Source organism: Schistocerca serialis, chromosome 12, assembly GCF_023864345.2.
Source record: "Schistocerca serialis cubense isolate TAMUIC-IGC-003099 chromosome 12, iqSchSeri2.2, whole genome shotgun sequence".
In the NCBI taxonomy this organism is placed as follows: Eukaryota; Metazoa; Arthropoda; class Insecta; order Orthoptera; family Acrididae; genus Schistocerca; species Schistocerca serialis.
In genome coordinates this window covers 112,474,751-112,502,508 of record NC_064649.1, presented here as the reverse complement: position 1 = coordinate 112,502,508, position 27,758 = coordinate 112,474,751, and the positions used below count along the sequence as shown (strand labels likewise).

Below are 27,758 nucleotides of genomic sequence, written 5' to 3'. Positions count from 1 at the left end.
CGATTCAGTCAACACTGAATCGGGAAAAGTGGAAAGTTTCTTTACTGGGGGAACTGCAACATATATTGTGGCACATTAGGACATTATGTAGAGAACTCGATGACAGTATGCTGTTTGATATTTTATATTAGTACATAAGCTTATGTCAGCTTTATTGCCTTCATCAGTACAGAGCCTGAGATTGTAGATGATATCAACTTTGAGTGTAATATTATAACTATCTGTAGTTACTGGATGTAATATTGTTTTTCAGCAATATTTTAAAGGTGTCGATAATTTTTGTTGCACTTATAACATGTTCTTTACTATCTGTTGCAGAAATACAAGTTTGACAACTAGTTGTCAGACTTCATATCTGCAACTGTAAGATGAGTTAAAAAAAAAAAACATTTTACAATATACGCGCAGCAACAAATTATCGAACAGCTTTGAAACTTTGTTGAAAAAAAAATTACATCCAGTAACTACAGACTGCAAGAGTGTTTTACTCAGGGTCCAATAATACCAAGTGGTAACAATTAATATGGCGATATCCTGAGTGCTGCAGTCATCAGAGGGCACTAAAGCACGTTTCAGCATCCTGTGATATATGCAGACCACAGGCCAGCACTCAGAATACCGTCTATTTGGTTATAATCAAACAGTGCATTCCTCACAGTCGATCAGTGTGGCTGCCTTCTATTACATCTAGAAACTTGTGGATCGGGTCCAGGTAGGTAGGGTCCCAAGGAGCGTCAGTCCCAACCCTTGCAAACGACTGGGCCTTAGCCTTGAGGTAGAGTTCGTGGAAGAACTTCCCATCAAAGTAGGCGTCCAACTGGCAGTCGGCTTCCCGTGGGAAGAACAGTCCGCACACGGCGGCCACATCCAACACGTGCAGGGCAGTGCGAACGAACAGCGTCGACAGGTAAATGGCACGTGGGTCTGGTGTAGGGATCCTCTTCTTGGACAACTGCTCAGGTGTTAAAGTGCCCACTGTGACAGCGACCACGGCAAAGACTTCAGCCTCGTGGTGACTCAGAAGACGGGCCTCGTGCCGGAGGAAGTGCAGGGCGACGGCTGGCACCACCAGAGACTGGGGCTCCAGCGACCTCAGAGTGGACCCGTCTGGATCTGGGGCCCCCACTACCCAGCTGAAGAGCCGCCAGCGCGTTTCTGGATCTCCAGTCCACAGTTTCAGCAGGCCCGGGTGAACCACACTGCGTGGCAGCCGTTTGTCGACGTCCACCTGCAACTGGTATCGGTCTGTGCTGCTGGTCATCTGTTCCTCCACGCGGAATGGGCCATCTCCACTTTCCCACAGCAGCACAGTGTACATTCTGTGCCTCATAGGCTGGAGGACTTCTGCTGTCGTCATGCTACTGTACTTGGCATGTGCCAAGTCTTCGAGAACCTCTCCTAATCTGAAAGTCCGATGCAGAGCCACAGACAGTATAACTGCAGGTATCTCACCTGATCTGTGTTTCGCTTCAATGCTCCGGAGCACCTCCGACCACCTGGATTCCTTCACAGCAGCTGCCTCAGATACTTTTGGCTTGTAGTCATACTGGCCAATTCCCGCCAACACGCTCTCGAATAACTCTTGCCACCTGTCACCAAATGCGCTCTGGCACATTTCCTCTATTGTTTTACCCTTCACCAGCTTCGCTACAGCACAGACGAGTTCCTGTAAGTTCTCATAACTACAACCTAGCCGCTTATGCACGTTTTGCAACTCGTCTGTCTCGATTGTATCATTTCCTAAGAACGTCGCAAATGCTGGCATGTCTTCACGCTTGACGCCAATGTCTGAGGCGATGTCTGACGGGCAAAAGCATAACATCCTCACCCCATTGTTTAACTGCAGCCTTCTGTCGAATGTGAACAGGTTTGGTATGTTCTTGTATACCAGAAAATTCCCATTGCTGGACATGACTCCCAAGCAATTTTCGCAACTCGCTGCATACTCGGCAGTCTCACCGTTGTAATCTCCCATACAGAGACGCACCTCTGTCGATGGTTCATCCCTGAAGATTACCCTGGCACATGGTACCACCCCTTCTGGGAGCCGGACACGATCCAGCGCTTTAGCACCTCTTAAGTGTAGATTTTGCAACCCCTGATTAATTTTCCCCACGTTGTCCTTGGCCACTTGCATCCATTTCTCGTATTTTTCAGCGGGTCTGAGTCCGTGGAAGAAGAACACGAGACGCACGCCGCAGTTTCTGAATTGCCGCACAAAGTTTCTGCACGCCTCCCGGAACTCCTTGTACTGCCCACCACAGCAGAAGTCACAGTTCTCGTACAGATACCACACACACCTGGGTCCATCCACTGCTATCACCGGAACCTGGCCAGTCTTCCTTCTGTGTTCGTCTGCAATCTCCATCAAAGACACTTCTTTGTGCAGCTTTTTAATTCTGACATAACGCATAATCCACTTGCAACCCATGTTTCAGATTCGTTCTGTCTCCCTGTAAACAGAAATTGAGAACATTATACCATGACACATAAAGATAGGACTGTACAATACATGCAAAAAGATGTGGAGAACGTGAATACCACAGCTTCTAAAATTTATTGTTTACTCGTATTTTACCGTATGTGTTCTACACTTTTTATAAAATCGCTGCATAATCGTCATCAGATCTAAAAATGAATGATAAACATTGTAAGAAACTAAGTACACACATCAAAAAAAGTTTTGCATCACCTCGGTTCCGAGAGTTTCGGAACCTGTACAAAAAATTGGAACATAGAGTACCATAAAAATCATTTCCGCCCTTTTTGTTGCTCATGAAAACCACACGTTGCTTGTTTTCCCACCATACAGCGAGACCATCACATGTGGTGGTCCAGATTGATCTACACACCAGCACCTCTAACACCCAGTAGCATGCCTGTATTTGTCGTGACATACTATCCACAAGTTCATCAAGGCACTTTTGGTCCAGATTGTCCCGCTCCTCAACGGCGATTCGGTGTAGATCCCTCAGAGTGGTTGGTGGGTCACGTTCTTCATAAACAGCCCTTTTCAATCGGTCCCAGGTACATCGTATAGGGTTCATGTCTCGAGAACACGCCGGCCACTCTAGTCGAGCGATCTCGTTATCCTGAAGGAAGTCATTCACAAGATGTGGGTGCGAATTGTTGCCCATCAAGACGCATCTCTCGCCAATATGGTAGCACACTTGGTCGAAGAATGGCACTCACGTATCGTACAGCCGTAACGACGCCTTCCATGACCACCACTGGCGTACGTCTTCCCCCATAATGCCGCCCCAAAACAGCAGGGAACCTCCACCTTGCTGCACTCGCTGGACAGTGTGTCTAAGGCGTTCAGCCTGACCGGGTTGCCTCCGAACACGTCTCCGACAATTGGTTGAAAGCACATGCGACCTCATCAGTGAAGAGAACGTGATGCCAATCCTGAACGATCCATACGGCATGTTGTTTGGCCCATCTGTACGGCACTGCAAGGTGTTGTGGATGCAAAGATGGACGTCGCTATGGACGTCGGGAGTGAAGTCGCGCATCATGCAGCCTACTGTGCCCAGTTTGAGTCGAAATACGACGTCCTGTGGCTGCACAAAGCACAGCCATAATCCGTAGGTAGCGGTCATACACTGCAGTAGTTGCCCTTGGGCGGCCTGAGCGATGCAAGTCACCGACAGTTTCTGTCTCTGTGTAGCTCCTCCATGTCCGAACAACTTTGCATTGGTTCACTCCGAGATGCCTGAACACTTCCGTTGTTGAGAGTACTTCCTGGCACACAGGAACAATGCGGCCGCGACCGAACAGCGGTATTGACCGTCTAGGCTTGGTTAACCTATAGACAACACGAGCTGCGTACCTCCTTCCTGATGGAATGACTGGAAATGATCGGCTGTCGGACACCCTCCGTCCAATAGTCGCTGCTGATGCATGATTGTTTACATCTGTGGGTGGGTTTTGTGACATCTCTGAACAATCAAAGGTACTGTGTCTGTGATTCAATATCCACAGCCAACGTCTATCTTCAGGAGTTCTGCGAATGCAAAACTTTTCTCGGTGTGTGTATAAAGTGTCTGTTATACTATACTATAGGTAGAGAATGCAGGAAAGCTTTTACATTTGTTGTTGCCAAGCACCCATCGTATTTTCAAGGAACTGCAAGCCAGTTTGATGTGTGGTTTGCAACTGTGGACAGAAATAGGTAGCTGGTGGATGGCTGGATGGATGTGGTGGGGGAGGAGGGAGGTGGGAAAGGGTGAAGTAGTGGAGGGGTTCAAAACAGTGGGGTGAGGCGGACTTGGATAGAGGCGATAAGGAGAAGGAATAGAATGGGTGACATGAGAGCAGGGTACTCCCTTCCACTCCCCCACCTTTATTTCCCCCTCACTACCCCCCTTACCCATTCCATTCTGCCATCCACTGGGTATCTTTTCATGCAACATTACCCAGTTGTAAATAACTGATGATGGTCGAAGTAGAGAGGATATAAAATGTAGACTGGCAATGGCAGGGAAGCGTTTCTGAAGAAAGGAAATTTGTGAACATCGAGTATAGATTTAAGTGTCAGGAAGTCGTTTGTGAAAGTATTTGTACGGAGTGTAGCCATGTATGGAAGAGAAACATGGACGATAAATAGTTTGGACAAGAACAGAATAGAAGCTTTCGAAATGTGGTGCTACAGAAGAATGCTGAAGATTAGATGGGTAGATCACATAACTGACGAGGAGGTATTGAATAGAATTGGGGAGAAGATAAGTTTATGGCACAACTTGACAAGAAGAAGGGATCGGTTGGTAGGGCATGTTCTGAGGCATCAAGGGATCACAAATTTAGCATTGGAGGACAGCGTGGACGATAAAAATCGTAGAGGGAGACCAAGAGATGAATACACTAAGCAGATTCAGAAGGATGTAGGTAGCAGTAAGTACTGGGAGATGAAGAAGCTTGCACAGGATAGAGTAGCATGGAGAGCTGCATCAAACCAGTCTCAGGACTGAACACAACAACAACAACAACACCCAGTTGTAAAACACTATATTGGGATGTGCGATGGAAATTAGATACTTTGTTACTTTTTTATTTTATTTTATGGTCCTCAGATAACGAGCTTTGATCGAATCAAGTAATACCACAAATACGAGAGGCGTTGAAGAAGTAAATTTTTTGAAAGATGATTGGTTTTATTCGGGATTTCAATAGAGCGTATTATTCCCCACAGTTTCGCTACAAACCCTGCTTCTCAATACAAACTTCGTTCAATGCGGCGGCCTTACGCCACCTTACTAGGAGGTCCTGTATGCCCGCACCGTACCACACTACTGCTCGACGTCGGAGCCAACCTCTTGCTAGATCTACATCTACATCTACATGATTATTTTGCAATTCACATTTAAGTGCTTGGCAGAGGGTTCATCGAAACACAATCATACTATCTCTCTACCTTTCCACTTCCGAACAGCGCGCGGGAAAAACGAACACCTAAACCTTTCTGTTCAAGCTCTGATTTCTTTTATTTTATTTTGATGATCATTCCTACCTATGCAGGTTGGGCTCAACAAAATATTTTCGCATTCGGAAGAGAAAGTTGGTGACTGAAATTTCGTAAATAGATCTCGCCGCGACGAAAAACGTCTTTGCTTTAACGACTTCCATCCCAACTCGCGTATCATATCTGCCACACTCTCTCCCCTATTACGTGATAATACAAAACGAGCTGCCCTTTTTTGCACCCTTTCGATGTCCTCCGTCAATCCCACCTGGTAAGGATCCCACACCGCGCAGCAATATTCTAACAGAAGACGAACGAGTGTAGTGTAAGCTGTCTCTTTAGTAGACTTGTTGCATCTTCTAAGTGTCCTGCCAATGAAACGCAACCTTTGGCTCGCCTTCCCCACAATATTATCTATGTGGTCTTTCCAACTGAAGTTGTTCGTAATTTTAACATCCAGGTACTTAGTTGAATTGACAGCCTTGGGAATTGTACTATTTATAGAGTAATCGAATTCCAGCGGATTTCTTTTTGGAACTCATGTGGATCACCTCACACTTTTCGTTATTTGGCGTCAACTGGCACCTGCCACACCATACAGCAATCTTTTCTAAATTGCTTTGCAACTGATTCTGGTCTTCGGATGACCTTACTACATGAGTAACATCCCCATCGTCCATGTACTCATCCTGCATTGCTCCTAACAGATAGAAGTCGGATGGTGTGAGATCAGAGTTATAGTGTGGACGAGGAAGAACGCATCTTTGAGTACCCCGACAGGTGTTACAGCACTGCCCACAGAGACATCCAGTTGAGCAGCGAGGTGTATGATTGTGATCGGTGGATCACCTCAAACGAGAGGATCCGCACGTTCCAACAGTCAGAACTGTGCGCGACCAGCCAACACACGGGATACCGGACAGGTTTGGCCGACATTCTTGCGAAGAAGACAGACGCCTCACCCAGCGACTCACCGCCAGGTCTCCGTAGAGATTCAGCAAGCGGCTGTGAAATATCTGTGATGTTCTTGTTTTCCGCCACAATAAACTCGGTGACAGCTACTTGCTTGGAACGCACCTCCATAGTAATTTTGAAGGCTACTTATAACGCCGTCACACATCGGAACTTCATGAAGCCATAGGGGCTGAAGCGAGAATATTTCACGGTATCCCACAACAAAGTTCGAATTTTTTCAGCCAAAGATTGCTGAGGAAAACGAATAGTGATGCATTACTTACTAGACTTCCCTCGTATACTGTGGAACACAGACTGTAAAATGAACGAGAAGTTTTAAAACATTCAAGCAGTTGCGAAGCGATCGTGACAAATGAGTCGGTAGTAGCGTATCAGACACTACTCGCCATTAAAATAGCTTCACCAAGAAGAAATGGAGATGATAAACGGGTAGTCATTGGACAAATATATTATACTAGAACTGACATTTTCACGCAATTTGGATGCATAGATCCTGAGAAATATATTACAGAGTTTAGGATTAATATTTATATTATTTAACCCATTCCCTTAAATGGCACAAAATGCATATACTATATTTATAGATTTATTTATTCCTATTCAAGAATTCATCTATGGTGTAGAAGGAGTAGTCAAGAAGATATGATATTATTTCTGAAGCAATTACTGCTGTCTATCAGAAATTTTATTTCATCTGGTAATTTATAGAAAAATTTTAAGGCAGCATGTTTTACCCCTTTCTGTGCCAAAGATAGGATAGTTTAAGTCTTTCTTTTATCTGCTATCATAATCACGAATGTCACTATTGTTTTTAAATTGGTCCATGTTGTTGAGAACAAATTTCATTAGTGAGTAAACGTACTGTGAGGCTGTTGTAAGAATTGCCAATCTTATAAAAAAAAAATGCCTACAAGATGTGCAACTATGAACACCACACATTATTCTAACCAGTTTCTTTGGAGCAGTGAATACTTTTTGTCTAAATGTTGAGTTACCCCAAAATATTGTTCCATATGACATCAGAGAGTGAAAGTATGCAAAGTATGTTAGCTTACTAATTTCTATATCCTCAAGATTGGCAATTATTCTGATAGCAAAAGTTGCTGAACCTAGTCGCTTTAGAAGATCCAAAATATGAATTTTACAATTAAAATTTTCATCTATGTATACACCCAAAAACTTAGTATGCTCTACCCTGTCTACTGACTTCCATTGATGTATTATATTTATTGAAGGAACTGTACTTTTTGCAGCAGAAAATTGGATGTACTGTGTTTTTTTTCAAAGTTTAGAGCAAGCCCATTTGCAGAAAACTAATTAATGACTTTTACAAAGACCTTTTTTGTATCATTTTCAATTGGAGTTCCTTTTATCGGATTAATAATGATGCTTTTATCATCAGCAAACAGTGTCAGTTCAGATTCCTGTTTCAGATAGGAAGGGAAGTCGTTCACATTCATCAAGAACAGAAGAGGACCCATGATTGAACCCTGTGGAGCACCTAATGTAATTTCACCCGAGTCAGATGAAGCAGCAAACTTATTTAAATCACTTGACCCATATCAGGAAACGTTTTGTTTCCTCTTCTGTAGGTACGATTGGCAATTATTCTGAGTGGAAAAGTTGCTGAACCTAGTCGCTTTAGAAGATCAAAAATATGAATTTTACAATTAAGATTCTCATCTATGTGTACACTCAAAACTTAGTATGCTCTACCCTGTCTACTGACTTCCATTGATGTGTTATATTTACTGAAGGAACTGTACTTTTTGCAGCAGAAAATTGGATGTACTGTGTTGTTTTTCAAAGTTTAGAGCAAGCCCATTTGCAGAAAACGAATTAATGACTTTTCCAGAGACCTTTTTTGTATCATTTTCAATTGGAGTTCCTTTTATCGGATTAATAATGATGCTTTTATCATCAGCAAACAGTGTCAGTTTAGATTCCTGTTTCAGATAGGAAGGGAGGTCGTTCACATTCATCAAGAACAGAAGAGGACCCATGATTGAACCCTGTGGAGCACCTAATGTAATTTCACCCGAGTCAGATGAAGTAGCAAACTTATTTAAATCACTTGACCCATATCAGGAAACTTTTTGTTTCCTGTAGTTATGACTTAAACCACGCATGTGCTATTCCATTTATACCGTATAACTGTAATTTCTGTGACATAATGTCATAGTTCACACAATCAAATGCTTTGGAAAAGTTACAGAAAATTCCTATTGGTGACGTTTTACTATTTAATGACTCTGACACTCAAATCACAGCAAACTATTAAGGAAATTTCAGTCACGGAAATGTTGAAGAAAGCAAAGCAGAAGTTAAGGGTAAACTGTATCTCAAAGTAATCCAATTGTGCAAAGCGACATTCTTAGACAGCCTCCTGATAAGATAAACCACTGTAGAAAGCCATGACCGCAAATATAAGTAATGACGAACTGCTGATAACTCGAGATAAAATGCAGTAAGGGCCGCATAACAGCCGTTTCGCAAGGGGCGCATTTTCATGAAGCGCAGGCCTGCAGCACACGTCCCTTTAGTCGCTTGCTGGTATCTGAAAGTCGGCGTACGCATCGAATTATCTCGTCACGCGATGCATGTTTGTCAGACGTGAATGTGTAGCACTGTCTTCCGGTGACGCTTAAGACCGTGATCGGTGGCGACCAGTCGGAACACGAGGCGTTTGAGCAGCACACATCGGCGTAAGTTGTGCGATGCATGTACAATGCACCGAGCGAGGTGGAGCAGCGGTTAGCGCACTGGAAACGCATTCGGGAGGACGACGGTTCAATCCCGGGTCCGGCAATCCTGATTCAGGTTTTCCGTCGTCCCTAGATCGCTCCAGGCAAATGCTGGGATGGTTCCTTTGAAAGGGCACGGTCGACATCCTTCAATAATCCTATGAGACCGATGACCTCGCTGTTTGGTCTCCTCCCCCAAACAACCCAACCCCAACACTTTCCATACGAAAGAGTCTCATAAACATCGCACAAGGTCGTCCCTATTTTCAACTGCTATCGATATGGGGATCTGGTGCGCTTTAAAATACAGACGGCGAAAGGCTATTTACAATTTGTACAGAAACCAGATGGCAGTTATAAGAGTCGAGGGACATGAAAGGGAAGCAGTGGTTGGGAAGGGAGTGAGACGGGGTTGTAGCCTCTCCCCGAAAGGATATAAAATGTAGACTGGCAATGGCAAGGGAAGCGTTTCTGAAGAACAAAAATTTGTTAACATCGAGTACAGATTTAAATGTCAGGAAGTCGTTTCTGAAAGTATTTGTATGTAGTGTAGCCATGTGTGGAAGTGAAACATGGACGATAAATAGTTTGGACGGGAAGAGAATAGAAGCTTTTGAATGTGGTGCTACAGAAGAATGCTGAAGATTAGATGGGTAGATCACGTAACTAATGAGGAGGTGCTGAATAGAATTGGGGAGAAGAGGAGCTTGTGGCACAACTTGACTAGAAGAAGGGATCGGTTGGTAGGACATGTTCTGAGACATCGAGGGGTCACCAATTTAGTATTGAAGGGCAGCGTGGAGGGTAAAAATCGTAGACGGAGACCAAGAGATGAATACACTAAGTAGATTCAGAAGGATGTAGGTTGCAGTAAGTACTGGGAGATGAAGAAGCTTGCACAGGATAGAGTAGCATGGAGAGCTGCATCAAACCAGTCTCAGGACTGAAGACCACAACACACAACATCGATATGAGGATCTGGTGCGCTAATGGGGGTCTTTTTTCATCCGCAAATAGACAACATTCCACCAGAACTACTGATCGCCTTGGAAGGGCCAGCCATGACAAAACTCTACCATCTGATGAGCAAGATGTATGCGACAGGTGAAATACCGTCAGACTTCAAGAAGAACATAATAACTTCAATCCCAAAGAAAGCAGGTGTTGACGGGTGTGATAAATACCGAACTATCAGTTTAATAAGTCACGCGTGCAAAATACACGAATTCTCCCTACGAATGGAAAAACTGGTAGAAACCGAACTCTGGGAAGATCAGTTTGGCTTTCGAAGAAATGTGAGACAATATTGACCCTACGACTTATCTTAGATTAAGGAAAGGCAAACCTACGTTTCTATCATTTGTAGACTTAGAGAAAGCTTTGACAATGTTGACTGGAATATTCTCTTTCAGTTTCCGAAGATAGCAGGGATAAAATACTGGCTATTTACAATTTGCGCGGAAACCAGATGGTAGTTATAAGACCGGAGGGGCATGAAAGGGAACCAGTGGTTGAGAAAGGAGTGAGACAGGGCTGTAGCCTATCCCGATATTATTCAATCTGTATATTGAGCAACCAGTAAAGGAAACAAAAGAAAAATTGGGATTAGGAATTAAAATCCATGGAGAAGAAATAAAAACTTTGAGCTTTGCTGATGACATTGTAAGATAGCAAAGGACCTGGAAGAGAAGCTGAATCGAATGGACAGTGTCTTGAAGGGAGGATATAAGATGAACATCAACAAAAGCAAAAGGAGGATAATGGTATGTGGTCGAATTAAATCAGGTGATGCTGAGGGAATTAGATTAGGAAATGGGACACTTAAAGTAGTAAAGGAGTTTTGCTATTTGGGAACCAAAATAACTGATGATGGTCGAAGTAGAGAGAATATAAAATGTAGACTGGCAATGGCAAGGAATGCGTTTCTGAATAAGAAAAATTTGTTAACATCGAGTATAGATTTAAGTGTCAGGAAGTCTTTTCTGAAAGTATTAGTTTGGAGTGCAGCCATGTATGGAAGTGAAACACGGACGATAACTAGTGTAAAGAAGAGAATAATAGCTTTCGAATTGTGGTGCTACGTAAGAATGCTGAAGATTAGATGGGTAGATCACCTAACTAATGAGGAGGTATTGAACAGAACTGGAGAGAAGAGAAATTTGTGGAACAACTTGACTAGGAATCAGTGGGTAGGACATGTTCTGAGGCATCAAGGGATACCCCGCTTAGTACTGGAGAGAAGCATGGATGATAAAAATCGTAAGAGGAGACCAAGAGACGAATACACTAAACAGATTCGGAAGGATGTAGTTTGCAATACTGAGCTGTGCTGGCCCCATGTTATGCGTTGGTTTAAACCATGTCTGTTTGGTTTCCCGCGGTTATTGCGGTTATGTCGTGGTTATTCCTCTTTCTACGTGTGGCAGCAGCAGTGTATATCGATATTCGCACCTTGTACTATCTTTGGTCCGGTGCTTATAGTTTCTGGCTAGCCGGTGTGCGGCAGTCGGTCGGTTCGTTTGGATCAAGGAGAAAACCTCCACGCGGCGCAGTGGACCGGGCCCGCTGGCGGTCTCAACCATCACCGACTCAAAGGAAGGCCTCGGCGCTTGTTGGTGACGTCACGTCAGCTAGGCACGGCGAACGCCAGGTGTGTTGCAGGCAGAAACGCCTGGGCGTGCTTATCACTATAAATCTCTTATTTTTGGACAAAACGTTTGGTATTGTTTTGGATTCTACAGTTTTATTTAGATGAAAGATTTTCTTACTATCGTAAAGCTACAAATGAAGATCATAGTTCTGTATTACTGAATCCTGTATAAACAAACGTAGATCAATATGAGAAGATGCTTTGCCCCATTGCAAGCTTCGGAAATTTTACATTCAAGTAACTATATTTACTTGATCCATTTTGTTATAGAAACTTACCCAAACCCCCTTACAATGATCTCGTTTCTTTTATTTATTTATTTTCGTTTGACATCGTCACTGGAAATGTGAACTAATTTACATGTGTAAATGTCCAACTGTAGCCAGTCATTAGATTACAGTCGTTTTCAACGAAAGGAATTCTAAACAGGAAACAAAATAGCTTCATACATCGAAAATACTGCTGAGCTTAAACTTTTTTAAACATGCACATTAGGAAAGATAAATAATCTCCTCTTGCAACTGAAAGGAGAAATTTTATAAGATAAAAAATTTTATAAGATAAAAAATTTTATTTCATTGAACAAGTATCTCTCTTTTGCCTCTTCTTCTGTCCCCCACCCCCTCCCCCAACGTGTACAATCGCAAGATATTTCATTAACATTGAGTGCTGCTCACCTCATAGTTAACCAAGATACCTAAAGAAGAGCAACAATATGTTCACAGTTTCTTGTAAAAGCAACCCAGTACAAACGTAACTTCCTCGGGTTTACAAATAAGGTAAAGAAGCACGAATTCTGTTGCTGCTGGACCATGAAGTTGTTTTTGTATGTCAATCCTTAAAACAGGTGGAAATTTAAGTTCAGGAGTACACTATTTGTTAAGAAGTGTAATGAATTGCACAATTAATTGACTGCAGAAATCTCTCAGAACAATGTGTGTTGGCCAACTACCGCCAATAGTTTCACATTTTCTTGTGTCGGAGACACCACCATTATGAGTATGCCTGCAACAGACCTGGCGTTCGCCGTGCCTAGCTGACGTGACGTCACGAACAAGCGCTGAGGCCTTCCTTTGAGTCGGTGTTGTCTCTACGGAGTGTGTGGGAGCTGTTCCGATTGCTACGAGGTTCGTGGCTCACCGACCCAGGACATCAAAGATGAGTGGTAATTTAATTACTGAAGCCAGTCTGTTCACATTGTACCGTTGGTTTTCATGGTTGGCTGTTGGGGGGTATTCCCGTGAGCAACAGTGAGTGTTCAAGTCAGCGAAAGTTTGGCCACCATACATACGGTGGTTTAACTGTATTTTGGTTATTAGAAGTCAAAGTGCCCCAGAGGAATTTTCTGCCTTGTGGCCGTTAGCGTTCTGGTTACCTGCCCTGGCCGCCGACGTAATATTCAGGCTGTGTCCTTTCCTCACCCTGTTGTCGCTGTCCAACACGTGTGCGCAGTTTTGACAGCTTATGCGTACTTGGTTGTGGGCTGCTACTCCTTTTTCGTTTTGGCTTTGGAGTTCCTTGTGTACTGGTCGGCTGGAAAGCAAGTCGCCTTTTCGGGGGGGCCGGTGACTGTCTCTTGGTTGGGTTGCAGGCGGATCGGATATAGTTGGGCCAACTACCTGTCTCTCCTAAGCGAACGTTAATATTTCACGTGCAGACCGACCCCCGGAAACTTCTGAGCGTCGCTGGCTGTACTGCCTTTTCTTATTGGTGTTTGATTGTGTGTTTTAATGGCTCATAGCGCTGGTTTGAATTTGTATGCTTGTAGTTTTGTTTTACATCATGGGCTTTCAGCCGTTTTAAAAAATTAAAGAGGTTGTGCCCTAGTTGTTGTTGTTGTGGTCTTCAGTCCTGAGACTGGTTTGATGCAGCTCTCCATGCTACTCTATCCTGTGCAAGCTTCTTCATCTCCCAGTACCTACCGCAACCTACATCCTTCTGAATCTGCTTAGTATATTCATCTCTTGGTCTCCCTGTACGATTTTTACCCTCCACGCTGCCCTCCAATACTAAATTGGTGATCCCTTGATGCCTCAGAACATGTCCTACCAACCGATCCCTTCTTCTAGTCAAGTTGTGCTACAAACTTCTCTTCTCCCCAATCCTATTCAGTACCTCCTCATTAGTTATGTGATCTACCCATCTAATCTTCAGCATTCTTCTGTAGCACAACATTTCAAAAGCTTCTATTCTCTTCTTGTCCAAACTATTTATCGTCCATATTTCACTTCCATACGTTGCTACACTCCATACAAATACTTTCAGAAACGACTTCCTGACACTTAAATCTATACTCGATGTTAACAAATTTCTCTTCTTCAGAAATGCTTTCTTTGCCATTGCCAGTCTACATTTTATATCCTCTCTACTTTGAGCATCATCAATTATTTTGCTCCCCAAATAGCAAAACTCCTTTACTACTTTAAGTGTCTCATTTCCTAATCCAATTCCCTCAGCATCACCCGACTTAATTCGACTACATTCCGTTATCCTCGTTTTGCTTCTGTTGATGTTCATCTTATATCCTCCTTTCAAGACACTATCCATTCCGTTGAACTGCTCTTCCAAGTCCTTTGCTGTCTCTGACAGAATTACAATGTCATCGGCGAACCTCAAAGTATTTATTTCTTCTCCATGGATTTTAATACCTACTCCGAATTTTTCTTTTGTTTCCTTCACTGCCCTTAAGCCATAAGATTGTGTGACATATTCAGTCGATAGTTAAGCTAGCAAATTTGCACTGTAATGTTTGGGCAACTAAATAAAGTAACATGTGTTCCAGTGTAACTGACAGCCGTCCATTTTTGGCCCCTTGCCATAACTCCAAGTACGTGTTCAGTCCTATGGATTTAACCACGCGTTTCAAGGAGTTACTCGAAGATGAAGAAGCTAGCACAGGATAGAGTAGCATGGAGAGCTGCATCAAACCAGTCTCTGGACTGAAGACCACAATAACAACATTTACTTTATATCACGTTGTGATCCGAATCCAGTGTTATTTTAATAACAATGCGAACGCAAACGGGTAACGAACATTAGGCGTTGCAGAATGGCACCAATCCTAGTATGGAAATACTTTTACAAAGCGACGTATCAATGAAGAGCAATGCTTCATTTGTTTTAAAACATTAACGATTTCTCTGCCGCTTCTATGAAGTGCTAAAGGAGGAAGGAGATTATGATAACAGTAATAAATTAAAAACTTAGTAGTTCATTCATAGTATAAAAATTGCAAGCAGTTGATCTGCTGCCTTTGTCTGCGTAATATGCCTTTATCTCATTGCCGCTCTCTAAAACGGACAAATTAACAGGAGAAACACATTCTTTAACCACATTTTTTTCCCTTTAGCAGTGGCTATTCGTAATGCGCAAATAACGTTATGATCGCGATTACAACGTGATTTCTGAGCAAAGTTTCAAAAAATTATGATCAATAGGGAAGTAGTGGTGATTTATTGTAGTATTCAACCACTTATCACTTTCCAAGAACAGCAGCGAACAGTGGATGGAATGAATTTTCTTCTAGACAAGTAGATTAATATAGTAATTTAATATTTTGATTTCTACATGGAAGTGTCTCGTTTTCCTTTATCCAATAGTGGTTTGTTTTCTAATATTGTTCATTTATAATACGTGAGCGATTATGTAAAAAAATTCTTTAACATAACATCTATTATTTTGCCTGTTTATAACAGGTCATCAAATGATGGGTCAAACCCGAAACAATAAACAAATACAGAAAAAATCAGCGACAGTTTTTAAGCAGTCACTCAACTTTTTAAAGTACGTTCGAATAATTATGATTGTAAGTACCGTGGATGTGCACAAACGAATATTTGGAGTTCACTGATGTGTTAGAATTTTCTCTTCATATCGTCTCATTCACCACGTTCGAATGTATTAAATTCGGGATCGCTTAAATGTCTAGTGTTATATTTATAGTTCCGTGTTTGAATTTTCTCTTCACCTCGTCACGCCGGCCGGTGTGGCCGACCGGATCTAGGCACTTCAGTCTGGGACCGCACTACCGCTACGGTCGCACGTTCGAATCCTACCTCGGGCATGGATGTGTGTGATGTCCCTAGGTTACTTAGGTTTTTAAAGTTCTAACTTCAAAGGTTCTGATGACCTCAGATGTTAAGTCCCATAGTGCTCAGAGCCATTTCAACCATCTCGTCACATTCACCACGTTCGAATCTATTAAATTAGGGATCGCTTAAATGTCTATTGTCGAGCGTTGCGTGCCGAACTATTTTCCCTGTCTTATTATCCGTACTGAAATGACTCGTACGTTAGCTTTACAAAAATTACGGGCTCTTCTACACGATGCACTAACTTAGCAGTCAAAGCAATGCACCCATCTCGTTTTTCCTGGGTCTACTTTTCGTATCAATATGATTTATTTATCCGCTTCCCTATTTTTATTTAATAGCATACCTTGTACCTTCAACTTCCTCACTCCTTCTTCCCGGTTCTTTACGGAATCGAACTCTCAGGTATAAAATACACTACTAACCATTAAAATCTGCTACACCAAGAAAAAATGCAGATGATAAATCGGGTATTCATTGGACAAATACATTATACTAGAAATGACATGTGATTACATTTTCACGCAGTTTGGGTGCATAGATCCCGAGAAAAAAGTACCCAGAACAACCACCTCTGGCCGTAATAACGGCCTTGATACGCCTGGGCATTGAGTCAAACAGAGCTTGCATGGCGTGTACAGGTACAGCTGCCCACGCAGCTTCAACACGATACCACAGTTCATAGAGAGTAGTCACTGGCGTATCGTGACGACCCAGTTGCTCGGCCACCATTGACCAGACGTTTTCAGTTGTTGAGAGATCTGGAAAATGTGTTGGCCAGGGCAGCAGTCGAACATTTTCTATATCCGGAAAGCCCGTACAGGACCTGCAACATACGGTCGTGCATTATCCTGCGGAAATGTAGAGTTTCGCAGAGATCGAATGAAGAGTAGACCCACGGGTCGTAACACATCTGAAATGTAACGTCCACTGTTCAAAGTGCTGCCAATACGAACAAGAGGTGCCCGAGACGTGTAACCAATGACACCCTATACCATCACACGGGGTATGAGGAATACACGCTTCCAATGTGCTTTCACCACGATGTCACCAAACGCGGATGCGACCATCATGACGCTGCAAACAGAAACTGGATTCAACCGAAAAAATTACGTTTTGCCATTAGTGCACTCAGGTTCGGCGTTGACTATACCATCGTAGGCGCTCCTGTCTGTGATGCAGCGTCAAGGGTAACCGCAGCCGTGGTATCCGAGCTGATAGTCCATGCTGCTGCAAACGTCCTCGAACTCTTTGTGCAGATGGTTGTTGTCTTGCAAACGTCCCCATCTGTTGACTCAGACATCGAGACGTGGCTGCACGATCCGTTACAGCCATGCGGATAACATGCCTGTCATCTCGACTGCTAGTGATACGAGGTCGTTGGGATCCAGCACGGCGTTCCGTATTAAACTCCTGGACCCACCGATTCCATATTCTGCTAACAGTCATTGGATCTCGACCAACGCGAGCAGCAATGTCGCGATACGATAAACCGCAATCGCGATAGGCTACAATCCGACCTTTATCAAAGTCGGAAATGCGATGGTGCGCATTTCTCCTCCTTACACGAGGCATCACAACAACGTTTCACCAGGCAACGCCGGTCAACTGCTGTTTGTGTATGAGAAATCTGTTGGAAACTTCCCTCATGTCAACACGTTGTAGGTGTCGCCACCGGCGCCAACCTTGTGTGAATGCTCTGAAAAGCTAATCATTTACATATCACAGCATCTTCTTCCCGTCGGCTAAATTTCGCGTCTGTAGCACATCTTCTTTGTGGTGTAGCAGTTTTAATGGCCAGTAGTGTAGCTCCAAACATCCAATTACCTTATTACGTTAGATATCTGATGTTCAGCAAATAAATGAGCTGAAGTTTGGAAAAGATTTGAAATTATGTTAGAAATTTGTTGTAAGACATTAATGGCTCTCATTGTCAAACATCGTATCAGTATAGTCTGCGCTCCGGTTTAAGTAAAGGCCAGTTTAATACGTCATATCTCCTGATACATGAGGTGACTGTAAAAGAGAGTACAGGTTTTAGTAAGAATCGCTGATTGCAAATACCTCTTAAGTCCACTTTTGGTGAAAACTGACTTAGAGGCAAAAATGCATACTCTGCATGTAGCTACGCCTGACTGTGCACGAAAACAGCCAAAGTCGTCGTTTGTTCGTTCAAGCAGAGGTACGAAGTTTGAGCTGAGTGCAGAAACGTCTGAAGTCCAGAGCTTCTTCTTATTTTTCTTTTCAACTGTTGGCGCCACAGTAAAGTGGGGTGGAACTGTACGGAAGAAACTGGCATTGTTGATTTTAGCATTCTTGTGAAAATGGATGAAGTCGCGTGTACCAGCAGTTACGAGAAGGAAAGGGTGAAACATTCTTCGGAATGTGAAATAAAGAAAAAAGCTAAAATTCATGGAGAGGAACTTGTGAATTATAGAGGGAAAGCAATTCTGATAAGGTGACAGGAGCAGACTGTAAGTATCGAAGAAGTCGTTTTAGTGCTAATGCAGAAGACAACAGAACTCAAGCTTTAGCACAGTTTCTGAACATTGAATGCTCGAACGTCCAGGGCATTTTCTCGCAAGGAGTGATCACAGCAAGTGATGTTAAAAGATACCGCCCAAGTAATGAGAAGGGGTGCAGGCGGTGAGAAATCTCTTAGCTACCGTGTCCTCGTGGCAGACAAACGAATTGAGGTATGTAGAAAAACGTTTCTAAGTATTTATGCAATAAATGGTGCGAGAGTTATAAGAATTCGCAAACAGCTGTGTAGTGGACAGACACTGAAAGATGGAAGAGGAAATGTAAGAGTGTTAATGCTATGCCGTCAGAGGAAACTGTCTAAATTACAGATCATTCTCCGTTAAGAAATGTCATTATGGTTAGGTGCACTATGCACTATCTTGACTGTGAACTATCTGTGAGAAAAAAATGCACCAAATAACCAGTGAAATATGAGTACTAAATTAAGATTTTTCGTGAAAACTTTTCACTTGCTTTCGGAAGACCTAATGTAGGACAATATTATGGAAATGGAAGAGGATGTAGATGAAGATGAAATGGCACATATTATACTGCGCGAAGAGTTTGACAGAGCACAGAAAGACCTGAGTCGAAACAATGCCCCGGGAGTAGACAACATTCCATTAGAAGTATTGACGGCCTTGGGAGAGCCAGTCCTGACAAAACTCTACCATCTGGTGAGCAAGATGTATTTCACAGGCGAAATACCCTCACACTTCAAGAAAAATAAAATAATTCAAATCCCAAAGAAAGCAGGTGTTAACAGATGTGAAAATTACCGAACTATCAGTTTAATAAGCCACAGCTGCAAAATACTAACGCAAATTCTATAGAGACGAATGGAAAAACTGGTAGAAGCCGACATTGGGGAAGATCAGTTTGGATTCCGTAGAAATGTTGGAATACGTGAGGCAACACTGACCTTACGACTTCTCTTAGAAGGAAGATTAAGAAAAGGCAAACCTACGTTTCTAGCATTTGTAGACTTAGAGAAAGCTTTTGACAATGTTAACTGGAATACTCTGTTTCAAATTCTGAAGGTGGCAGGGGTAAAATACAGGGAGCGAAAGGCTATTTACAATTTGTACAGAAACCAGATGGCAGTTATAAGAGTCGAGGGGCATGAAAGGGACGCAGTGGTTGGAAAGGAAGTGAGACAGGGTTGTAGCCTCTCCCCGATGTTATTCAATCTGCATATTGAGCAAGCAGTAAAGGAAACAAAAGAAAAATTCGGAGTACGTATTAAAATCCATGGAGAAGAAATAAAAACTTTGAGGTTCGCCGATGACATTGTAAATCTGTCAGAGACAGCAAAGGACTTTGAAGAGTAGTTGAACGGAATGGACAGTGGCTTTAAAGGCGGATGTAAGATGAACATCAACGAAAGCAAAACGAGGATAATGGAATGTAATCGAATGAAGTCGGGTGATGCTGAGGGAATTAGATTAGGAAATGAGACACTTCTAGTAGTAAAGAAGTTTTGCTATTTGGTGAGCAAAATAACTGATGATGGTCGAAGTAGAGAGGATATAAAATGTGGACTTGAAATGGCAAGGAAAGCGTTTCTGAAGAAGAGAAATTTGTTAACATCGAGTATAGATTTAAGTGTCAGGAAGTCGTTTCTGAAAGTATTTGTATGGAGTGTAACCATGTATGGAAGTGAAACGTGAACGATAAATAGTTTGAGGAGGAAGAGAATAGAAGCTTTCGAAATGTGGTGTTACAGAAGAATGCTGAAGATTAGATGGGTAGATCACACAACTAATGAGGAGGTTTTGAGTAGAACTGGGGAGAAGAGGAGTTTGTGGCACAACCTGACAAGAAGAAGGGACCGGTTTGTAGGATATGTTCTGAGGCATCAGGGGATCACAAATTTAGCATTGGAGGGCAGCGTGGAGGGTAAAAATCGTTGAGGGAGGCAAGAAATGAATACAATAAGCGGATTCAGAAGGATGTAGGTTGCAGTAGGTACTGAGAGATGACGAAGCTTGCACAGGATAGAGTAGCATGGAGAGCTGCATCAAACCAGTCTCAGGACTGAAGACCACTACAACAACAAAAGTAGAAACTTGCAGCACCTGTGAATAGTTGACGTTTCAGATGAAGTCAAAAACCCTCAATGAGATAGGTAGTAGCAGTAGCTGAGAAGATTGTCCATATCCGAAGCTCTAAGAAGTTTTATGATGATCTGCACGATGGGAAAAGACAGTCTGAGCCTAATCCTAGAACTACTGCTTATGTTTCGACTACACCCAAAATGTTCTACACCCTCGTGTCCCTACAATCTGGCACCGCGCGACCGCTACCGTCGCAGGTTCTAGTCCTGCCTCGGACGTGGATGTCTGTGATGTCCTAAGGTAAGTTAGGTTTAAGTAGTTCTAAGTTCTAGGGGACTGATGACCTCTGAAGTTAAGTCCCATAGTGCTCAAAGCCATTTGAACCATTTTCCTCGTGTCCAGGTGCAAGAGCTGTTCTACTTGCACCAGTGGAATGGAAATGAGCGTTTGGCGTCATTGGCGGGGACTCCCTCTGCGGGGCAGGTTCGGCCGCCTTGGTGGAGGTCTCATTACATTCGACGCCGCACTGGGCGACCTGCGCGCCGGATGGGGATCAAATGATGATCAAGACAACACAACACCAAGTCCCTGAGCGAACAAAAATCTCCGACCCAGCCGGGAATCGAACCCTTGCCCGTTGGACGACAATCCGTCACGCTGGCCACTTTTTTATTTTTTTCATTTTGTTCGATTGTTGTGTTTGGTCGTTGCGGACGTCACACGACATGCGTTCAAGTTCGTTTTGTTGATCCTTCCACTCAATTTTTTTTTATTACAGAGGCGAACCGGATCTCTGAGCGAACACGCTGAGTTGCCGTGCCGGCAGGACCACTCAGCTATCGGGGCCCGACAGTTGCGCCAGTTGCCGGCCGGAGTGTCCGTGTGGTTCTAGGCGCCACAGTCTGGAACCGCGCGACCGCTACGGTCGCAGGTTTGAATCCTGCCTCGGGCATGGATGTGTGTGATGTCCTTAGATTTAAGTGGTTCTAAGTTCTAGGGGACTGATGACCTTAGATGTTAAGTCCCATAGTGCTCAGAGCCATTTGAACCATTTGAAGTTGCACCAGTTGACTGTTGCAGTGTTTTGTATACATCGTCTACATATAGCGTCACCTGTTTTTTTATCTCTTATCCCGAAGGGAATGCGAAGAAAGGACCCGATGTAGTTTGCACCTTCCTATTAAGCTACATCAATGAATATGTAGCCCAAGATGTGGAAAACTTACTTCTGTTTTCCGATAACTTCCCCGGACAGAACACACACAAAAACAACACAATGATGCGCCTACATTTAGCTCTTGTGGAGGTAGACAGGTTTGAAAAGCTTGAACATTTTTATCCTATCCACGATCGTTCATTTCTGCCATGTGATAGGGTACTTGTGGTAATAAAGAGAGCTCTCAAGAAAGTAGAGAGAATGTGCGCAATCGATGAATCAATAGAGCTTATAGTAACGGCAAACTGTAGTTTCATCATGCATTTGGTGGATGGTGATGAAACAGTAGACTTCAAAAAGTGGTGGCCATCAGTTTATAAGAAGACTTGCTTTTCTACTGAAACGTCGAAATGTAATATTCCATGGGCTGACTAGGTACTACTAAATATTTCAAAGGTTTATCATTCCCGTTATAAATCATCAATTCCAGGATTTCTGGAAGCAGTGGAATTCATTAATGGGCTTCGGAAAGCTCTCGTTTTTGAAGTATGACGAAAGGAAGAAACCACAGTTGCCAGATGAAAAGTGTCACAATGATAAGAAAGTACCTTGTAGGGAGAATAAAATGAAAGACATCAAACAGTGTGTACGATTTATTCCTGACGGTGAAAGTGTCTCATCCGTCTGGAATGAAATAGTAACTTGGCCTACAGAAAATATGCAAGAAACAATGGGTGGACTTCTCTACTGTAAGCACTGAATACTATTTTGTTTTGTTACTTGTTTTTCATTTTGCAAACAGTGTTAATTAGCGAAAACTTTCAAATATGTCGTATCACAGCTCCGAGACAAACATAAGAACAGTTTACTGTATTCTAAATAAAATTAGTTAATTTGTTTTTATGTTTTTTGAATTATTTTATTATCAGAATCATTGATTATAAAAAAACCTAAATGCAGAGCATAATCAGTTTTTTGTAATGCAAACGGCTTAGCATGTAGGTGTGAGATGTTGACAATAAACCTGTTGAGTGCTACTTGATCTTCAGCTTAAGTTTCACCTTATTCTAATGATTTATGTAGTACTTATATCGTTTTTCTCACATTCTTTAAAAATAGGTGAATGTGACTTGGGGTTGTATTTTGTAACCAGCGACTCAGCTGTTTGTTACAGACACGATAAAGTAAGGGAAATCAGAGCTCGTAGCGAAAGATATAGGTGTTCATTCTTTCCGCGCACAATACCAGATTGGGATAATAAAGGATTGTGCTCGATGAACCCTCTGCCAGGCACTTAACTGTGATTTGCAGAGTACCCATGTAAATGTAGATGTAGATGTCAGTGCGTCTTCAGGGACATATGCCTTGCACGCTCCTCGTGAGGCCCACATTCCCAACATGTCCACACCACTACATTCGTAGTGCGCCTAATAGAAGTCTGCCGATCACACTCATTACTCGTGACAGATTAATCTACATCTATTAGGCGCACCACGAATGTAGTGGTGTGGAAATTAAGTTGGGAATGTGAGTCTCACAGGGAGCGTGCAAGGGATAAGTCCCACGGCCTTGATACCCCTCGGCATTGAGTCAAGAAGAGCTTGGATGGAGTGTACAGGTACAGCTGCCCATGCGGCTTCAACATGATACCACAGTTCATCAAGATTAGTGACTGGCGTATTGTGACGAGCCAGTTGCTCGGCCACCATTGACCAGCCGTTTTCAATTGGTGAGAGATCTGGAGAATGTGCTGGCTAGGGCAGCAGTCGAAGAACGCACACTGTTTAAAGTGCCGTCAATGCGGACAAGAGGCGACCGAGACGTGTAACCAATGGCACACCATACCATCACCCAGGCAACGCCGGTCAACTGCTGTTTGTGTATGAGAAATCTGTTCGAAACTTTCCTCAAGTCAGCACGTTGTAGGTGTCGCCACCGGCGCCAACCTTGTGTGAATGCTCTGAAAAGCTAATCATTTGCATATCACAGCATCTTCTTCCTGTTGGTTAAATTTCGCGCCTGTAGCACGTCATCTTCGTGGTGTAGAAATTTTAATCGCCATTACCGTAGAATAAAATTTTAAAAAAGGAAAAAGAAAAGATGGATAGAGCGTCTGCTTTGTAAGCAGGAGATCCCGGGTTCGAGTCCAGAGTCTCGAGTCCCCGTCGATGTAAGTCAACCCCTGTTTGCAGCTAGGGTGTTGATATAATTATCATCTAATTAAATGAGTTAGATATTCAAACGGAATAAAAAAAAATTATATCGTCCGGGTTTCGAACCGCCGCCCACCTGTTCACGCTGTTACGAAAAGCACTACCGATTACGATACAAGTGTAAATCGAAAATGTGAGCCGCGCGGGATTAGCCGAGCGGTCTCAGGCGCTGCAGTCATGGACTGTGCAGCTGGTACCAGCGGAGTTTCGAGTCCTCCCTTGTGCATGGGTACGTCTGTTTGTCCTTAGGATAATTTTGGTTAAGTAGTGTGTAAGCTTTGGGCTGATGACCTTAGCAGTTAAGTCCCATAAGAAGTCACACACATTTGACTCGTAAATGTTTTATATTTATTACGCAATGTTTTCCGAAAAACGTCAACGCAGATTTTTCTCTGTAATGTTATGAAAAAACATTAAGAATAACCGGTTTTTAGCGATTAACAATGATCCGCGCGCGAGTTTCACTACCCAGGAGAAAGTAGTGTTAACGATTTTCATGCTACGTATCGGAGCACAAGAAGCGCTTACGGATACTGTTACTGTACACGACTTTTGAAATAAAATTATGCAGCTAAAGTATGATTAAGAAAAACGTTCATCGCTGTTAATACATCAGAATGCCTTAGAGTTTCATTTAGAGCGGCATAGTATTAAGACATGTAATACATAAGTTGGGCCTACTTCCAAGAACACCTCCAGTGAACGAGAGATCTCTGCGCTGACAGAAACGAAGCGCGCGCGCACTGTAATCTTTCTCAAACGATTTTGCAGAAACTATTCAGTATAAATATTCCATTTTGACCTTGCTTGTCGCGTCATATGCCGGCCTTGTGCCGAAGTGTCCATTATCGCGCTAACGGTCATACCTATAGCGGTATACACAATTTAGTAAGACGCTACGCAAAATTTCGAAACGTTTGCAATGGAAAATGGGGGTCGCTATGATTTTGCGTTTGGTGCGTAATACACCATATGTTGCTGCGTATGAAATTTAGCTAACACGTTGAATTTTTGCTTACACTTGGGAAGGGTTCTCTATCTGCCACCGATCTCGAGAAAATGGATCCTATGTAGCGCGCTCTCTTTCCGATCTCACACCCGCGAGAATGAAATACTCGCAACATCTCTCATACCTCCTACACTGCTCGAGACATCGAAACGAAAGTCTGGCGCATGATAGCACACAAGGAGGAGAGTGTTTTGCCAATTCTTAATCACACGGAACTTTCTTAACTATGGCGATATATCAGTACTTATACTTCCCGTTTTATTTTTTTCACTCCAGTGACGGTAATTTTTTAAGAGTCATCGACAGGTAGCGAAACAAGAGTTACCTAGTATGAAAATGAACTTGAAATTTCTTCTTTTATGTTACTGCAAACCAGCTCTATGAGGATTTCCGTAAGCTATTGAGCTCTGTGATTGCCAGTTATTTGTTTAATGAGGAACTCCGTTTCGGAATTGTGTCGTAATAGCTAAGATGAGTACGTGCAAATTATAGTGTTTTTTGGCAAAGGAAGATCAATTAAACGTGCCAACAAGATGGATGTGGCTGTTACTCATAAATGGTGATGCTTCTTCGAATGAGAAAAGGTTAACAATTCACACAAAAACAAATTGCCAGTTCTGTTGAATCCCCGTTACCCCCCCCCCCCCCCCCCCCGTATTTCTAACACTGAGCGAATGGACTGAAAACTTACCAAAGGATTTTGTTGCTTCTCTTTATCTGAGCGGTATTAAAATAACGATGAGCGTTCCTTCAGGCGGAATGATAGGCACATGCCAGATGCTGGTTACTCACTTACGGCTTGCCAAACTGACAGAGTTCAAAAAAAAAAAAAAAAAAAAAAAAAAAAGGTTCAAATGGCTCTGAGCACTATGGGACTTAACATCTATGGTCATCAGTCCCCTAGAACTTAGAACTACTTAAACCTAACTAACCTAAGGACAGCACACAACACCCAGTCATCACGAGGCAGAGAAAATCCCTGACCCCGCCGGGAATCGAACTGACAATGTGTGAACACGAATAAAATAGTTGTTCAAATGTGTGTGAAATCTTATGCGACTTAACTGCTAAGGTCATCAGTCCCTAAGCTTACACGCTGCTTAACCTAAATTATCCTAAGGACAAACACACACACCCATGCCCGAGGGAGGACTCGAACCTCCGCCGGGACCAGCTGCACAGTCCATGACTGAAGCACCCCAGACCGCTCGGCTAATTCCGCGCGCAAAATAGTTGTTACTGAGACAAATAAACAACTGATCTGTCGCACAACAGGATGGTCAGTGTATTGTCAGCAGCGGAGGATAATGCGCGTGACAGGAATGCACAAGCTAGCGATGTATGTGCTTGTGAGCTGGAGTTAGAGAAACATTGTCTCGTAAGTAGATCTGCACTTGTAAGCAGTACATTTCAACAGATTAAATATATCTCATCACCACACACTTTTAGGATATTCCTACTTTCGTAATAATACCGAACATTCTTTTCATTTCTGTAGCCTGTTGCACAATTAAAGTGCGCGTCATATATCTTGGCGGCTGAGTTTAGGTTCGTTCTGCGCATCTGACGTCACAAAACACAGTCAGCCAATGAACAGAGAACGACGTTGCCAGATCTCGACTGCAGAGCAGAGCACGGACGAGTGTCTTCAGTTTTGGAAACGTTCAGTCATAAATAAAGTAATAGAACAAAAGCAATGTCTTGATAGCAGACTTTCTTTTACAGAAAGTTTGGAAAAAGCATTCTTTATACCAGTTGCTTCATATTCTATTAATTAATTAAACCAAACAAGCAATAAGACTCCTAATTCAGGCGATAGCAAGGAAAGGTATTTGTTTCAATCTCACGAACTGCTTTTCCGCAATGAAGAACAGCGGTAATTGTTTATTTCCTATTGTACTTCGACGAAACGTGAGTAATTCATAGTCATACCAACAATGTTTATAAGTAGTTGCGTGAGGTGTTAGAGTCCTTATGGAGTTACACTGTTCGATGAGCTGAGGTAGCGGAATGTTTAAGGTGTTGGGCTTCCATGTGAAAGGTTATGAGTTCAAACCTTGTGCGGTGTTTGATATTTTCTTTATTTAAAAACAATATTGGAGTGCCTTACTTCAAGAATTTTATTCGTTTGAATGAAATTTCTAGTGCTTTGCCTCTTCATTAACTTTTCCACTGCTGCAGACACGTGCTCCCCGCATTTCGCGCTGTGCGCGATTTTATCATCACTGCACTTCTCGCCTGTGCAGACACATGGTGTTCCCACTGCTTTGCCACACTTATCATTCGATTTCACAAAAACTATTTGGCCAAAAAATTTGATTTTTACACGTCTTCTTGACTGATACCTTCCCCCCATACATGATTTAATTTTGTTTTGATGTGCAGCATTAAATGTAGTAAACCATAGCACGAAATTTTGAACAGTTTGCAGAGGTAAAAGTCCATAGCGTAAACTTTCTGTATGGTCGATTTTAGTTGTCACAATGTTGAGAATGAAATGTGGACAAGATACCTAAATTTCATATAATATTTACTGTATAACAATATCTCATTTAATTTAAGTACCACATGGGTGTCGTATATAATATTGAGAAACATTCCGTCTTTCGCGACTGTAATAAAAGTTTTATTTACACAGGGCTCGTTTGGCTTTATTTTAAAGCACTTCCATCGGTGAAAGGTATGGCACATACACAATGGTATTCATGTTCTATTTCTTGTTTTTGTTCCACAGTCGCAGTTTTACCAGTGGTATTGAAATATATCCCTCTTCTGCAACTGTAATAAGCGACTTATTTAGACCAGACGCGCTTCTCTCTTTTGAAGCATCATAAGAGGACTGTATTTTGTGTCCTCCATTGCCAAGTCACCTTTCGTAG

At 42.7% G+C, this 27,758-nt stretch overlaps 1 protein-coding gene across 1 annotated transcript in view; it reads right to left on the bottom strand.

The window, feature by feature from the left end:
• Positions 1-493: 493 nt before the first annotated feature.
• LOC126428149 (constitutive coactivator of peroxisome proliferator-activated receptor gamma-like) overlaps positions 494-27,758 on the bottom strand; it is a 34,064-nt gene continuing 6,799 nt past the window's right edge. Inside the window, exon 2 of the mRNA XM_050090059.1 lies at positions 494-2,453. Coding sequence (XP_049946016.1) covers positions 653-2,431 — 1,779 coding nt within the window. The 5' untranslated portion in view covers positions 2,432-2,453 and the 3' untranslated portion in view covers positions 494-652. The remainder of the gene's footprint in view (positions 2,454-27,758) is intronic.